The sequence below is a fragment of the Solea solea genome, chromosome 19, assembly GCF_958295425.1.
Source record: "Solea solea chromosome 19, fSolSol10.1, whole genome shotgun sequence".
Taxonomy (NCBI): Eukaryota; Metazoa; Chordata; class Actinopteri; order Pleuronectiformes; family Soleidae; genus Solea; species Solea solea.
In genome coordinates, this window is record NC_081152.1 from 18,231,021 (window position 1) to 18,247,064 (window position 16,044).

The window sequence follows — 16,044 nt, forward strand, 5'->3', positions numbered from 1 at the left end:
GTCCCATATAATTTATTAACTAATGTGTCTCAACTAAGACATAAAAACAAGTGTGAGTTCTAACCCTGAGGACATTTTGTCTGGGCCCCACAACTTAAAAGGGCTTTTTAAAGGGGTTAAGACCTGATTTTAGCGTTAGAATTGGGTTAAGATTAGGGTAAGGGATTAGGGAATGCACTACTACTACTTAGTGTAGTTTGTGTGGTCCGCTGTTACTACTACAAATAAGTACAGATATTGAAATAATGGCATTATAATGATAATAATAAGCAAATTTATGATTTAATTATTTTTGTTCTTGGGAAAAAGGTTAAACACTTTTTAATCAGTAACCAAAAAAGTAGGCTGAAGCTCATGGCTTATTTTGTTGCCTAATTAGGTCACAAAAACGTTGCTGACCTGTTTCAAGTATTTAATATTTAGTTTATGGATTTTTTTTAAATTGAAAATAAACTTGCACTACAGTGCAAAGATTGATTCGTTTGAAGAGAGACAGTCTATTAAGGTTATAACTGTGTACTAAAGTGAAGCATTTTGTATTATTTGTCACAGTTATATTTTATCGAATGGAAGAAAAAAATCATTGTCAATTATTAAAAATGGATAACCCATATTTGTCGACCTCTAGTTTCTCACCCATACTTTATTTTTCTTGATTTTCATGTTATTTTTCTTCTAATACAAATAGAAAAATACAAAATTTGTGTCACACTTGAAAGGTTTGAAATGCTTTTTTGAATCTACATAAAGTGCAAAAACTCCGCCAAATATTTCCTCAGGAAGTGACTCCATCCCAAATCCCCTTAAGTGAAATCATACCTGGTGTAATGCGGTGCATCGTGCAGCGAGGGCAGAAATTGACTTAGTTTCCACTCAAGTGAGACACAACCGTGAACTCCATTCACGGAAGAAGGCGCCCGCTGTGGATTCAAGTTGATTACATGGTACTTATGGGTCACGTGTCTTTGCTCTGAAATGCAATCCCGTCCATCCACGCCCCTCGTAAGTGCTTGTGTGGAATTCAATCGCGTTTATTCTGAGTGAAATGGGAGTCGTTTGCCTCTCTCTTCCTGCCGGGCCGTCTCTAATGACCTGCGGGGGCCTTATGTTCTCAGGCTGCATGGCGGACTTATGCTTCATGGACTGCAGACGACACAATGCTTATTTGTATCACGCACAATTCAACACCGGCGCCTGCGCTGTCTACTTTCGTACATTTAAACCTTCGGGGATTAAAAACTGCAGGAAACAAGTTACAAGTTTCCTTTTGGGCAGAAATGATGTGGTCATTCTGGACCACAATGGAAAAGTTAAACGTCCTTTAATTTAACAGAAGGTGACATAGTTTCTCCAGCACACTTGGACAGAAATGAGCCAAACCTCAGTTGAAGAAGAACTGGCTTTTAATGAGATCCGTGTACTAAGGAGCCATAACCAGACGACTGTGTCTCACTCAAGGAGAAGCTCTTCATTTAAAAAGGTCACTTCATCTGGTAACAACACCCTCCTGCACTCATGAATAACAGCAACATGTGGAGAATAACTAGTGGAATGAGAATCATTCATATTTTAACATGGACGAGCTGACATAGAAATCCTTTTAAAGCAGGAGCAGCTGCGACGAGTGAAAATAAGACTGTGGATGTTTCAGTTGCTCTTGTAGCCTGGTAGAAAAACAAACTCATTCTATGTCGGTCTGCATTTGAAAGATCAGATATCAATTCATTAAACCTGTAGGTTGCCATTTCCTGTGTCCTCTGCACAAATCTCAGGAGACTAATGCAGTCACGGTAGTCTCGCATGACAATGAGCTGAACAGCTGAGTCAGCAGATTTGTTCATCACATAGCCACTGATGGTGGAGGAAAATAAAAATTGTTCTCAGCACTTGAATACCAAATCAAAAAAATGATATCTTCATCAGGCAAAACCATGTTTTTCTATTAATCTAAACTTTTTAATCTTGTACAAAAATGACAAATTTAAGAGTTCAAAAAAAGTAGCGTGAATTTGCTACAGAATGTTACTCTTGTCTTAAAACTGTTCTTTGTCAGAGCAAAAGGCTTTGAATTCTGCACGACCTTGGTGTTTTTGTGAAGAAAAGCAAATCATTTCCAAAAATTTAAATTTTAATATGACTTTTCACCACATCTACTGGGTCGGTCCACTTTAAGCCCCCGATCGCCAGTTGGACACAGGCCAGCACCCTCTGCTGGACAACTTTCAAACTGCTGTATACAGCACATATCAAAGGCTTCCTCTAGGGCTACAAAAACAAATATATTATTATTTAAAAGCAATTACAAACTTGTACAAGAATACTTGTGGGTATTATATTACATTTCTGCCAATAAACCCTCTTTAATGTCACACACTTGACCTTAAAAATAGCAAATTAGCTCCTTCTGTCAATATCTTCAGATTTTGCTGTCATGCTTTTGCACAACTGCAATTTCAGAGCAGTGCTTATGACTTTAGAATTCAAAGGGATAACAAATACACTAACAATGGCAACAGTAACTATATATTTATCTACAGTCTCCTCATTGATCTACTTTGAGTTGACATTTAAGTCACATGCTTCAGGGTAGAAGTTCCTGAAAGCTTTATAATGTATAATAGGACTTTATTACCAAAATGTTATGTCTACATGTGGATTGCGTAGTATAAATAAGTACTGTGTATGGGTAATATGTTTTTGCTGAATTGGCTGCGCTGATGGCCCCGAGCGAGAAACTGATTTTATTTTTTACTTGACTTGATGTTGTGGTGAACACTTAAATGGGCCAGTTATGTTTGCCTGAGGGCAGGAGGACGGAACAAGCGATAGACAGGATGAAATCAGCCGTTTAAGATGCAGGATGTTCTTCCGCAGGCGCTGGAAGCCACAGATGTTTTCCGCGGCACGCAAATGTGTGTCAAGGACTCGGCAAAGACTTCCTGTCAGTCACAAAACTCACTTCTCTGGGGTTCCCTTGTGTCTAGACACTCCTGATGGAGCATCAAACTAGCAGCTGTTGTAGCAGGTTGGCTTTCCTGAGTGCTCTTGGAAAGTAAATCTACTGTTGTTCTGAATCACATAGTTAAAGCTTGTTGAGCATGTGGGAGGTTTTCTGTGTAACGAACACCACATTATCAGCTCATTTAACACGATTACCTCGGTTTCCAGTGAGGTAAAAGTGTATGCAGAATTATGCAGACCTATTCTTGACAACATTTACTTGTGGGTAGTTGTGAAAATCAATCTAAGCAAATGTCAGATGGGTCTAATGTCAGATGTTTATTAAAATATGCTGGAATAGGAAAAGGCATATCAAAAACTGGAGATATCTTTATTTTCAATATCTTTTGTCTTTAGCGCTAATATGTCAGACCACTCATCTCTCTACTGTATTTCTTATGTTGTGATAAAAAGTGAAGATAGTCAGCGTCAAGCTAACAGGAGAACATTACCAGATTGTGAAAGATCCAGAGAGACTGCCATAAAACTCAGGAAAACAATCCTGATTTTAACAAGTTGTTTATTTTACACACTCTTATTGCAATTTCTTAGCGCTCTCTGGAGTAAATTGAGATGTTGGAATACTGCAGGTCTGGAATAATGTCTGCTCCGACTGTCTCGTGAAAAGAAACTGTGGGTAATTCGAAGACTCAGACACTGAATATTCAGTCTGTCAAGATATGTGATATATCGCTCAATCTCCTTGGATTTAACGTGCACAGCTTGAATCAAGAACTGGAGCCATATTTATTTTTACAGAAGCTTTTCCTGCCAACATGGAGTTGTAACGTAGTGACTGGACTGACGTCCAGAGATATATATATATACGGATGTAATTATCAGCACAAGTGACCATTTTAGCAAAGAGCGGCTTTGGTAAAGATATATATTTTTGTTGCCTGTGAAGATGAACTAGCTGAAGATGAGCACTCAGACCTCTACAAAGACTGAAACACTTTGTCACCTGTGTTTTACAAACTGGGACCTGAAATGATTACATTTACATTTACATATTTAAAGAGAGATTGACCTGCTTTTACCATGTTATATGAGCCTGACCAAATTCATCCCAATCTGTTAAAATGTCACTGAGATAGGAACATCTAAACTTGTTAAATTGGACTGAAACATGTTAAATTTAGATTCGTAATCCGAAACTCAAACCAATGGTAGAGTGTCTAATCCTGATCGTTTTAATTCAAATCCAATGATTTTTGACAGAGATTTGAGATATTTTTTTGCCCATTATAACAGATAGGGATTTCGTGATTGTGACGTCATTGGTGGGTCTTACCAGAATTCAACGGGAACATACTTGGATGATTACCTACCCATTACCAACAAAGGTTTATGCATCAAAAGCTGTAGCTAACACACGGACAAACCTAAAAACAAAACGAAAATGTAACCTCCTTGGCGGAAGTAATAACAACATGCTGCTCTATTGGTTAAATGAATCCTTGATTATAGTGCAGCATAGATAATAGGCGGTACCATTTAAAATGAGGTCATCAAGAAAAAAGAAATTGCTATTTTATGGCCAGCCAAGAGAATAGGTTTCATAGATTGCAAGGGGGGAAAAGAGAGAAGAAATAACAGCAATAAACAAAGTGACATTACAAGCCCCAAGGTCTGCATAACTCTATCCAATCAATGTCTCTGGTAAACACAACATGAAAATAATTTCAGTATCCTCTGAAAGTCAGACACTCGTATCAACATGCTCCAAATCTCATTCTGCAAAATATGTAGAGGGGGAAAAAATAAAATCAACAGTGGTTCCCCATACCTGCATTATTAATGAAGTTTCTGCCTCAGCTCATTTTTCACAACAATTCACTCGCTCGTAATGGGAATCAACACTCGTGCACAGATATATGATACCAGAGGGAAAATGAAGACAGGATGTTACACGCAATGTCCGTATTTAAGTTCTTTAAAGTGGAACACAACAGCGCAATTCGATGTCACCTCTTTCTCTCCAGAGCTCCCCCTATAGTTTGGGAGTACACATTTTTTACGACACCATCGCAAACAGGTGTCAGTCCATTGTCCTGATTGTTGTTCAAAAAATGCTAAGTTATGTATAACTCTATTATGTTATGACAACGGAGATAAATGTAGTGTAAGAATAGAGGGAGCATGTTTTGATGTTTTGGTTTTTCCACAGACAGACAGTAGGGGGAGTGGAGACAGTGCTCAAACTCCCTGCAACAAGACATTTAACCATCACGATGACTCTGAAGCTGTTAAATTAGGGTAAAAATCCTGCAAAGTTCTGCTTTACACAAAGCTGCAAATAAAGTCATGACTGGTGAGGAAAAAAAGACCTTGTCAATGTCAGGTTAACTTTTGAATTTTAATCAAGGGCCTTGTGGAGGTTTTTTTTCTCTCTGTGTACAAATGAATTGCGACACAAATGGGTCACTGCATGGCTTTGATACCTGAGTTTATTAGATGCCACTGAATAACTCCGGAGTTCCTGCAGCTTTGGACCGCGAGGCCTGTCAAGCTGCTCACATGGTTTATTTGTGACTGACTGGCATCGGCGTCTGTGCAGCTCACCACCTCCTGCTCGCACAGAAGTAATAGGTGATGTGTTTGTTTTTTTCACTCATGACAGATTTCCAGCGGGTAGCAACAACAGAAGGCACGAGAACTATTTTAAAGACAGCACAGCTGCTCCATGTCAGTCACACAGTTACAGCTCGCCCGTCGTTTGTCAAGCACAGTATATATAAGTGGTTTTACATCACAGCACACAGGAGTTGTTGATCCACTGCTGCTTCCGTCGGGAAGTTAAAAATGTCTTACTCTGTGACACACAGCTGTGGGCACAAACCTTCCAGACGAGGCAGCTGTAGACCAGCAGCTCCTCCTGTGTCCCCAGAGAGCTGACATTGTACATTTTCTTAATGGACTTTGGTGTGGGAGAGTGAGCGGTTCACAAAAACAGTGAGAGAATGCATCGCCGGCTAGCTCAGTATTCTTTAAAGGGACTGACGTAAAAGACAGAATGGAGTAACCACCGTGTTACTGTCAGAGATTTAAATGGTGTTGTTGTTTCTTGATGACACATTTCAGGCGTGGGTAACACAGAGATAAAACCCACCACAGGACAGGACAGGCTAACCACTGATATTGGGAATGTTGTAAAAGTGCTTTTTATTCTCACAAATCCTGGCGTGCACCTGTTCAATTGAGCGTGACAGAGGTTTTCGTGCGAGTAATAAAACGTGTTTTTCTGTGAACTAGCCCTTTTAATTTCTCAGCATTGCAGAGAATGAGTAGAAGTAGATTATTATTTCAGGTTATTTGTAGGTCATTGGAGCTTTATTTATTTATTTCAATGAGTTATAGGAAACCTCTTATCCATAAGACGTATGTTTTCCAGGTTCTTACAAATGGCTGACAAGCAGTTATGTATGAACAGTGGACCCATTATAGCGAGGTTTAGATCGTTGTGTACGGTAACATGATAAGAGAGAGGAACGTGAGGCTTTGTTTTCTCGCTGTGTTAAAAGTCCATACTCGTATGAAGTGTGATGTGAGCTATGGGACTCGTTTCCCGTGTTCACACTTCATTATTCACATTTTCATTTTGCTTCGCACGTCGTATTATAAGAAATACTATAATTCCGGCGAGTCGCAGGAGTGTAGGGCTGGGAGCAGATGGGCCGGGTTTACCAGCAGTGAGGAGCTGAGTTCGTGGGAGATTTTGACAGACGGAGCTTTTCACAGTCACTATGTGATGAGCGGGGAGAGTAAATATTATCAGAGATTGATGATCCCGTCACTGTGACTGCAGATGGTTTTCACTGTGGCCTTTTTGTGAAAATGTGATAGCACCAGAGAGCTCTTCAGTTATCACTGTATACATCAATAATTGTCTGTGTCTGATTGTAAATTCATGTCACAGTCACACCTCACAGGAGGATTCAGGCGTGAAAAACCCTCCCCATTCAGGGTTTGGCACACGAAAAAACGTTAAATCCCTTCAACACAAAAGAATCCAAAAATATTGGAACAAACAAGTTCATAAACACTCAAGAAAGTCGGCAGAGAGGAAAAGGTGGAGCGGAGAATAAACAGTGAACCGAGGCGATAATGAGAACCAGGTGGAAACAATCAGAGAAGCAATCACTGTGGTGGTGTAGTGGAACACAGGTGAGGGTGATTAGACAAACAAGAAAGTCTGAAACGAGATAAGCTCATGTCACGCCACTCAATCTGCACCGCAAACTTCATTTGTCCTGATTTGATTCTTTGGCTCCTGCAAGTTGTGGTTACCACAAGAGAGAAAGTGAAAGAAGAAACCCCAACCGTTAACCCTTTACAGGGCACGCACTGTGAATACTTGGGAAGGAAAAATGTCGTCCCTGTTGTGTTACTGGAGGATATAACCAAAGACTCAATGTATAGATAAGTAGTATAAATAAGAATATACAAGAAAAACACAAATAACGTGAAAGGAACATTATTTTTAGTACATTATAGAACAGTGTTTCTCAATTCTAGTCCTGCATGTTTTAGACGTTCATCATTAGTTTTTGAGATATTACCGTATATGCAGGAGAAGTCCGAGCCTGTATGTCCGTACTTTTTGCCTTAAAGTAGTTTTCTGTGACTGAATCTCTGCTGAGTGAAATCCACGTGTTTCTAAGATCTCTTGGTAACCCACGGTAGCACGGTTTCGGACGTCTGCGGTAGTTACCAAATACAGTTCTTTGTCCAGTAAAGCGTTGACCCTAATGTGTAAGAATAATTGCTAAATGTAGCCTGTTTTGAATTGGGTAGTGACGGCCCAGATACAAAAAATAGAACAGGAAGGAGCATCAATCCATGCAAGAACCCAAAAAAACCCACAAAAAAATAAAACGACTCAAGAGGACAAAGTCAAAATAAATTAGAGAACCACCACTGGAGTGTTTGAGTGCTTTCTCTACTTTATCTTTTAAGTGAGCAGTCGAGCACAGTGTCAACATGACTTACCCGTCATAGGGCATTAAAACAATGGTTCTTAGTTCTGGGAATGCTGGAACACTGCAAGTGGTTGTATGAAGCAGAGTCTCTTGAGAGTCTTTCCATGTGGTCTGAATGAAGTGATCGGCATAGAAACAGTCCTTATTCTCTCTTTTTCAGACTTCTTTAAAACTGTATTTATGGCTAAATAAATAGAATTATCAGGGCACAAAGTGGAGTTCAGCAAATAAGATTAAAAAGTAAGTTCAGAGACAGATTACAGGCTCTGGCCTGTAAAAGATAAAACCAGGCTTCAGGGTTTTAGTCTTGGTTGATGACTGTGCTGCTGTACTTAACGGTTGGAAAACATTGTAACTGCAGCATACTTATGTAACTGTTCTTCATTTCCCTGTCTGTCTGTCTGTCTGTCTGCAGCCATGGGAGTGCTCATGTCAAAGAAGCAGCAGGTGGAGAAGGTGCAGAAATGCACCGCCGTCGTCTCTGCCTTCCAGGCCGGCATCAAGGACCGCCCTCCTACAACTAAACAGGCAGATGGAGAAGAGGAGGAAAGCGACGGCCCTGCCAGAACCTCAGCAAATCCTGAGGAGAAGAATAAAGAGGAGGCGGACAAGGAGGAGACGGAGGGCAGCGCAGCGCCGTCGACCTCCCGCCAGGCCTCGCTTCAGACCAGGGACGAGTGCAAGGTCAACCAGGAGGCTTGGTCCAGGTTACGCGACGGGAAGGGAGTGGAGCCCGAAGATCTCGACAAGACCCATCAGCTCACGCCGCCTGCCTTCGTCCGGCCTAAACGGGAAGCTGACGATGACCAGCCGGTAGAGGTGGAGCTGGAAAAGAAAGAACAGGTGTGTCTCAGAACACCTCACATGTATGAATAACAGAAGTTATCGGATTTGATCTAGGATTCTGAAATCTGAACAAAAGATTGGATTTTTGCGTGAACACAGCCTTGAAAGATTCTAATCTGGGAGTTGAAACATGGACATATTTAATTTGTCCTTTGTTCCCACTACTATCAACAAACATGTGCAATCATTTGTGCTGTATGTATAGATTTGCACATTATATTGTCCGTGTAGTTCATGGGCCACACAACACTGCAATTTGATGTCAAGTGGGCCGGACCAGTAAAATAATAGCATAATAACATATAAACAACAAGAAATCCAAATGTTTTTCTTTGTTTTACATTTAATTATATGTTTGTTTGATTTTTTACAAAATATATTATGAATTACCTGAGATTTCCTGAGAGAAATAAGTGCAATTTCAACAATATTAGGCCTAGGTTTACCATTTACACATCTGCATTACAACTTACAGAACACAGTGGATCTACAAAGGTTCATAATATTTAGCCACAGGTACCTGGAAATGAAAAATATGCTATTTCAGTTGAGATTGGACCCCCTGGTGGGTACAGTTGACATCCCATGTCTGTAGAGAAAGAATACCGATATCTGTGTTGATACAATCCTGATCAAAAATCACTGCATCTAATATTGGAAAAAGAAAACATTTAAATCAGATATGATCTAGAGTTCCTAAATATCACATAAACGGGTTGTGATTTGACCAGAACGTGACTGAGTGATGCCGTGATCATGGGAGCTACAGGATGTGGACTGATTTTAAAAGGCAAAGCAGACAAGTGTAATATTGTACAAAGGCAGTAATTATCAGTTTTTTGCTGATCAGTACACCGTATTAAAACATATCTTAATTGTTTTAAAAGCATATTTAAATCCTCAAGTCCGGGGATTTAATGTGAGATCTCCATGGCAACAGCAGTGCTTTATAACTGTGTCTTTATAACCTTCCTCCAGTTTGGAATTATGATAAAGCAGCAAAGCTCTAAACTGTCTTTTTGAAGGTGAGAGAATTCTAAAGTCTAAAGTTGTTTTTCTAACACCAGCAGAGAGACAGTGTGGTTGTTGTGGTGGTGCTGGTGGTGGTTGTTATGTGAGTGAGGGCTCTTCACAGTGAGCACTCTGTGGGCAGGCTGCTTTGACCGACTCCAGAGAGGTGACCCTGTCCAGGGGCGACGCTGACTAACAGGATGGAGTTCACCGACACTGTCGGGTTCTCTGTTTTTGCAAAGAGGAAGCATTGCCCGGGCAACTCACTTAACTGCCGACGCTGCGCTTTAACAAGAGCTTCAGAAATAAATGTAACTGCTGAGGTCACACGCTCGGTGTTGTGTTGAGTAAAAGAAGCCAGAGCCGGACCACAGACTCTTTTGGAGGTAGAAAACACGTGGTTAGCTCCTCTTACCTGACGTGTAACAGCAGAAACAGCCGACATGAAAGTAGAAAGCTTAACAAACCAAAAACACATGTGGTGGAGCCTAAACCTGGGCTGTCTATGGTAACGTTTGACTGACAGACGTCACGTTTGACTGTCTGGAATTATCGTTACAGATAATCAAAACTACAGTTTCAGACATCTGCAATTCAGTTTTTGATTAATTGATTATTCAATTATTAAATTAGTTGACAACTAATTTGATAATCGATTCATCGGTTTGTAGCTTTTTTCATGATTAAAACAAGATTTCGGATTTTTTTTTAAATTGCTTCTTAAATGTGAGCATTTTCTTCATTTCCTTGTTCTGGATAACAAAGAAATCATTAAAAGTTCATCATTTTGGTTTGTGGACAAAACAAGACATTTGAGAACATCATCATTTCCTGGTTTGACGAACACTGATCAACATTTTTTAAGGTTTTCTGATATTTTATGGACCAAGCGATTAATCGAGAAAATAATTGACAGATTAATCGATTATGAAAAAAACTGTGGCGTCACTTTTACCATTCATGGATATGAGGCTTGTCATTATATATATGTACTATTCAGTTTCAGATATCTACAACTTTAATTTGACATAGATATCTTCAATTATCCTTAATTGAAGATATCTGCACTGTCCTTTTTAGACATCTTGAATTAAGCTTCAGATTGTCCGCATGATGTTGTAGATAGAACTTGAATTGTGACAAGTGACAATGTGGTCGTGGATATCCGCGTTATCTCTGATATCGACACCGTCATTATGACTGATCTGGAACTGAATTCAAGATATTTGAAAATGGACAATGGACAATATAGATATCTTTAATTCAAGGATAATTAAAGATATCTTGAACTTGAATGATGACCAGTCACAATGACATTGTAATAACTACAAGTCAGTTGCGGAATTTGCGATGACTACTCTACAATGTCACCTCTTTTAGCCGTCATACTATAAAAATACAGCTGCTTTAGTAAACACAACACACAAAATGATGACTCCTGCACTCTTATACGTTCAGCAGAGTATGACTTTTAAAGACTGCAGTATATCTGGAATCTCCTACTAACATAATCTGATTAAATACCCGCTGTTATTGGGTTGTTTTTTTTTAACCTCAGCCACCACGAGACGAGATGTGTGACGTGTGCGAGGTGTGGACGGCCGACGACCTGTTCCCCTGCAGGATCTGCACGCGCGTCTTTCACGACGGCTGCCTGAGGGAGTTGGGCTACCTGCGCGCCGAGGCCCTGCAGGAGATGAGAGACACGGCCCACACGGTTCCAGGCTGGAGCTGCTACTATTGTGTAAGTCCCCATCACACAATCACACACACCAGACAACAGACACACACTTGCTGCAAATGCAAATGCATGGAGGCAAGCCAAGGAGAAAAAATGTATGTTTCAGTGCCAACATTTGATTATTCAAATATTCTGCAGCCTCTGATTTCTTGGCTTGACTGGTTTCTGTCTCTAATTCTTCCTGTTTCTCTGTGTTTACATTGCGAGGCGTCACAGCTGTGAGTATTTGAGGCTGGATACACAGTATTAACGCCAAGACAAAGGATTAGGGCCAGCTTTGTTGTTCTTTCTCGTGTGCAACAACGTGAGGTTTGTTTTTACTTGTTTTAATCTTCAAATACAACTTGTGGTGATAGTGGTGAAGAAGCTCAGGTGTCGGTCATTTAGTGCAAATTATCAGCTCCAGGTGAGTGGATTGTCATCGCAGCAGACTAAATCTGCTGCTGCTGCTGCTCTAAAGTTCTTCTTACTCCATGTTATTAATACACATCTGAGCACTTTGCACATTAACTGCAACAGGAATTAAAATTGTGAATCATTCTGACTTTTGACCCACTCTTACTAGTTACATCCAGCACAACGCGATTAACCTAATAAATTATAAGAACCAGAAAATAAAACACTTCAGTTGGTGTCATTTTGACAGGATAAAAAAAGAAACGCCTGGCAATAACCGACAGTGAAGAAGATCTTAAACCTTCCCACTTCACCACTTCAGGATGGGTTATCTGTCAGACTGTTTGAAGATTTGAGGAAGATCCTGTCAGTTTCGGAAAGTCAGTCCAAGCTGTTATACGTAAGAGTTTGATGTCACATTATCAAAAAAGATAGATCGTTTATAGATAAAGTGTGTTGTAGCAGGACAACTCTCAATCCTTGACAACCAGGATTAGGAAACACTGTTGACCAATAGGATAACGGAGTGTTCTGATGCGGCGTAACATACAGATATAACTAGGCGATGCTGCGGTTATGTTGAACAGTGACCCCAAAAAACCTTCTGTTGAGCTTTGGGCAACAGTAACCTCTGCCTCTTTGACGTCTCCTCAAGGGACGACCGCTGCAAAGTTACAAAACAAAAATACTGGCGAGGAATATCGCAGGCACTTCAGCAACCAGCTGAATAACAATTAAATAACGCCTTGCCCTACCTCCACGATGACCTCTGAACTCACACACTATCGTCTTACTTACAAGTTCCCCCAAACAAGACACGTCAACAAACTGTGCCACGGCATTAACCCTATCCCTCCACTTTGTTTAGTTTAGCTAGAAAGCGCGTTATGAGATATTTCCCAGATTAAGCAAATCCAAGAAAACTAGGCTAACTAAGCTAACTGGTTCACAGTCTCTCATACATACCATAAACTAGTTAGACTAGTCCACTTTCACTCCGAGATGTTGAAGACATACCAACCTGTCCTCCAACTGAAACGTAACTATGGGGCGCTGGTTTTGAAAACGTATTTTTCGGTTTTCCGGTGCAGTAACCCGGTGCGGTATTTTCCAACTCAAATATGCACATGTGTTTCTGAGGTTAGGGTTAGGGCAAAAAAGACAGGGTTAGGCAGTAAAAATTAAAAAGTTGATATAGGGAGTCGAGCCCTTGTCGGCCACACTCTGGTACTACGTAATTCCTGCATACGACCGGTATGTACGTTTCATTTGAGGACAGTCTCAGACATACCGACATGTCTCCACTTTGCAACACCATTGTTAACGATATAACAGCTAACAGTGGTGTTTGTTTGTTTGTTTGTTTTTTCTGCTTACGTGATGACGTGTAATGCATTTGAAGGGATGTCCCATTTCGTTGAAGTAGATTTGAACACTGCAATAGACCCAAGGGGAAGCGGTTAGGGGGGATAAAAATGAGAACTGGGACTGGGCCTTGCGGTGAGACAGTCGTGTGAGTCCTGTGAATTACTGGATTGTGGACCATGATTGTTGTGAAGAGAATAAAGTACCTGGAACAGCATGTTGGAACAGCATGGGATCATATTTGCTACATTACACATTATAATTCTTCACTTTTCATTCTTGAGCTCAACTGTATTGTGTAATGTTCTGAGTTTCTTATTGAAAAGAAAGAAAAGCTAACAAATGCCCAGCTCCTCATCAGGAATTCAAGGCCAAAGCCAAAACGGATGACTCCGGTGATCATTGCCCCGCGAGAGGCATAATGCAACCTGTTTTAATTCTTGCACAAACAGCTTAGGAGTGCTTTCTTCTGGAGGACCCTTCAGAGCAGGAGGAGCGGCGCCGCTTTCTCTCGCCCTGAGAAGCACAAGCACTTGCCAAAGTTGTGGCGAGAAAGAGATGTTTTTCACACAGTCTGTGAAAGAGAGGACACTGAAAGGTCTTCTTTCTTCGTCTGGCTCCTTCATTGTGAGAGAGAGAGAGAGAGAGGAACGTGGGAGGACACAATTCAGCGAGAGAGGGAAATGTTTTATTCAAATTGTGAATCCAAAGGTCTTGACAGACAACAGCTGTTTACTTTAGTGACTGACAGTCAGGTGGTACGATCCTACTGTTTGTCTGTAATATCTCAGACTCACTTTTACATATGCAGTGGAAACTGCTGCCGGCAGAAGGACTGAGTTTCCTTGAAAGTGGATAAACGAGTCAACCTTGTGTGGCAGGCGGCTGCATGTGTGGCTCAGTGGCAGCCAATCAGAGGCAGGAATGACTTTGAATGTCTATGTTCTAGCTGAAGAGGACTGTGAACCCTCTTTGCGACATATTAGCAAGTGAACCTGGGTGAAGCTGCTAAAACGAAGGCAATTAACACTGTTCACATTGTAAGTGGTTGTTTTTTCATTTGTGTTTTTTCATCATTGCAACAACTATGTGTGAATTCTGTCACCAACGCGCCACAAACAAAACAATTCAGAGGAAAAACAAAACACCAATAGCCTCAGTGTTGGCTAACAGCTAAGCTAATGGCTAAAAACAAAACCTCTTTTGTTGTACGTGTGTGCCAAAGTGCAGCTACTTCCTGTTACTGCTGTTGTTTTGGTTGCCACCCGAAATTAAACGTGAATAGATAACTTTACCCTAACCGCTATCGTATATTGTACAAGAATATTTTATTTGAAATCCCAGAAACTGCCGTAAGTAGCCGCACCTAGCATGCGTAGAACAAATATGTTGTTATCCTTACACTGGAAATCACTGGGCCTCGCTTTCCCACTAATGCTATCAAAAACCTGTTTAATTAAACACAGGATGCTAATTTTTGTGTTCACTAACAAACCTTTGCTTCTGCTGTGAGATAAAAGTGACTAAAAAGCCTCCGGAGTGGCTGAGCTACAAGATAATGCTTCATGACAGCCCAATGATTATGGCATCATCATCTGTCATCATCGGATTCAGTGTGAGCACATAAATATTGACTCCTGCAGAACATTGGCACTGAAGCCTCATGTGAAGTTATTTAAAAGCTGTGTGAGCGTTCAACCGAAGCTGTCATTTTCTTATGAAGCGTGGGCTTAAATAACTGAACTGTGTAACCCATCGGATTAAATTAGACTATGCTGCTATTATTATCATGATACTTTATTCCCTAGGGGCCTTTACTGTCTTATTTTTCCGATGCTGTCACAATGTGACAGGAGTATTAGGGCCAAACAGAAGATAATAAAGTCGAAATATTATAAGAATTAAGTTTTAATATTATGAGAATAAATTCATGATATTAAAAAAGTCATAATATTATGAGAAAAAAGTCATAATATTATGAGAAAAAAGTCATAAAATTATGAGACAAAAGTCGTAATATTGTGAGAATTAAGTCGTAATATTATGAGAATGATAATAAATGAGAATGATAATCATAATAATAAAACTGTCATATTATGCGAAAAGTAGTAATATGAGAAAAAAGTTGTTCTTTATGAGAATTAAGTCATAATAAAAAGTTGTAATATGAGAAAAAGTCATAATAAAAAAAGTCACCATATGAGAATAGTCATACTAAAAAAGTAGTACCGAGAAAAAAAGTCATAATAAAAAATTTGTAATATGAGAAAAAAGTCATAATAAAAAAGTTGTGCTATGAGAAAAGTGGTAATATTATGAGAATAAAGTCATAATGATAAAAAAGTAGTAATATTATGATAAAAAAGTCGTCATGCAAAAAAAGTCTTAATAAAAAAGTCGTGATAGCCTAACCCTAACCCTTGGCTTCAGCCATTTCCTCCTCCATAAAAGAGATGATTTCCGCCAAGTCTGTGTGATTCTTTCTTTGAAGTATTTCTTTATTTGTGAAGCCCAAATCAAGATGTAACTTCACAAAATGCTCTGCGTGCCTCATCTTGACACGAGTTGCAGCTAATCATCTGAGATTCTGCTTGAGTAATAATAATAATAATTATGACTTCATTCTCTTGATTCTGGAAAGGTTGAAAAAAAGGTCTTCAGTTCGGCCCTAACATTCCATCGTACTGCAGAAATGTATAAATC

The 16,044-nt window shown here is 39.9% G+C and overlaps 1 protein-coding gene across 2 annotated transcripts in view; it reads left to right on the forward strand.

Moving 5' to 3' along the window:
- Positions 1-16,044, forward strand: part of phf24 (PHD finger protein 24) — a 40,599-nt gene that overhangs the window by 8,948 nt on the left and 15,607 nt on the right. For both annotated transcript variants that reach the window (XM_058617516.1, XM_058617517.1), the window contains exons 2-3: positions 8,398-8,825; positions 11,398-11,583. In XM_058617516.1, the coding sequence (XP_058473499.1) occupies positions 8,400-8,825; positions 11,398-11,583 (612 nt within the window). In that variant the 5' untranslated portion in view covers positions 8,398-8,399. The remainder of the gene's footprint in view (positions 1-8,397; positions 8,826-11,397; positions 11,584-16,044) is intronic.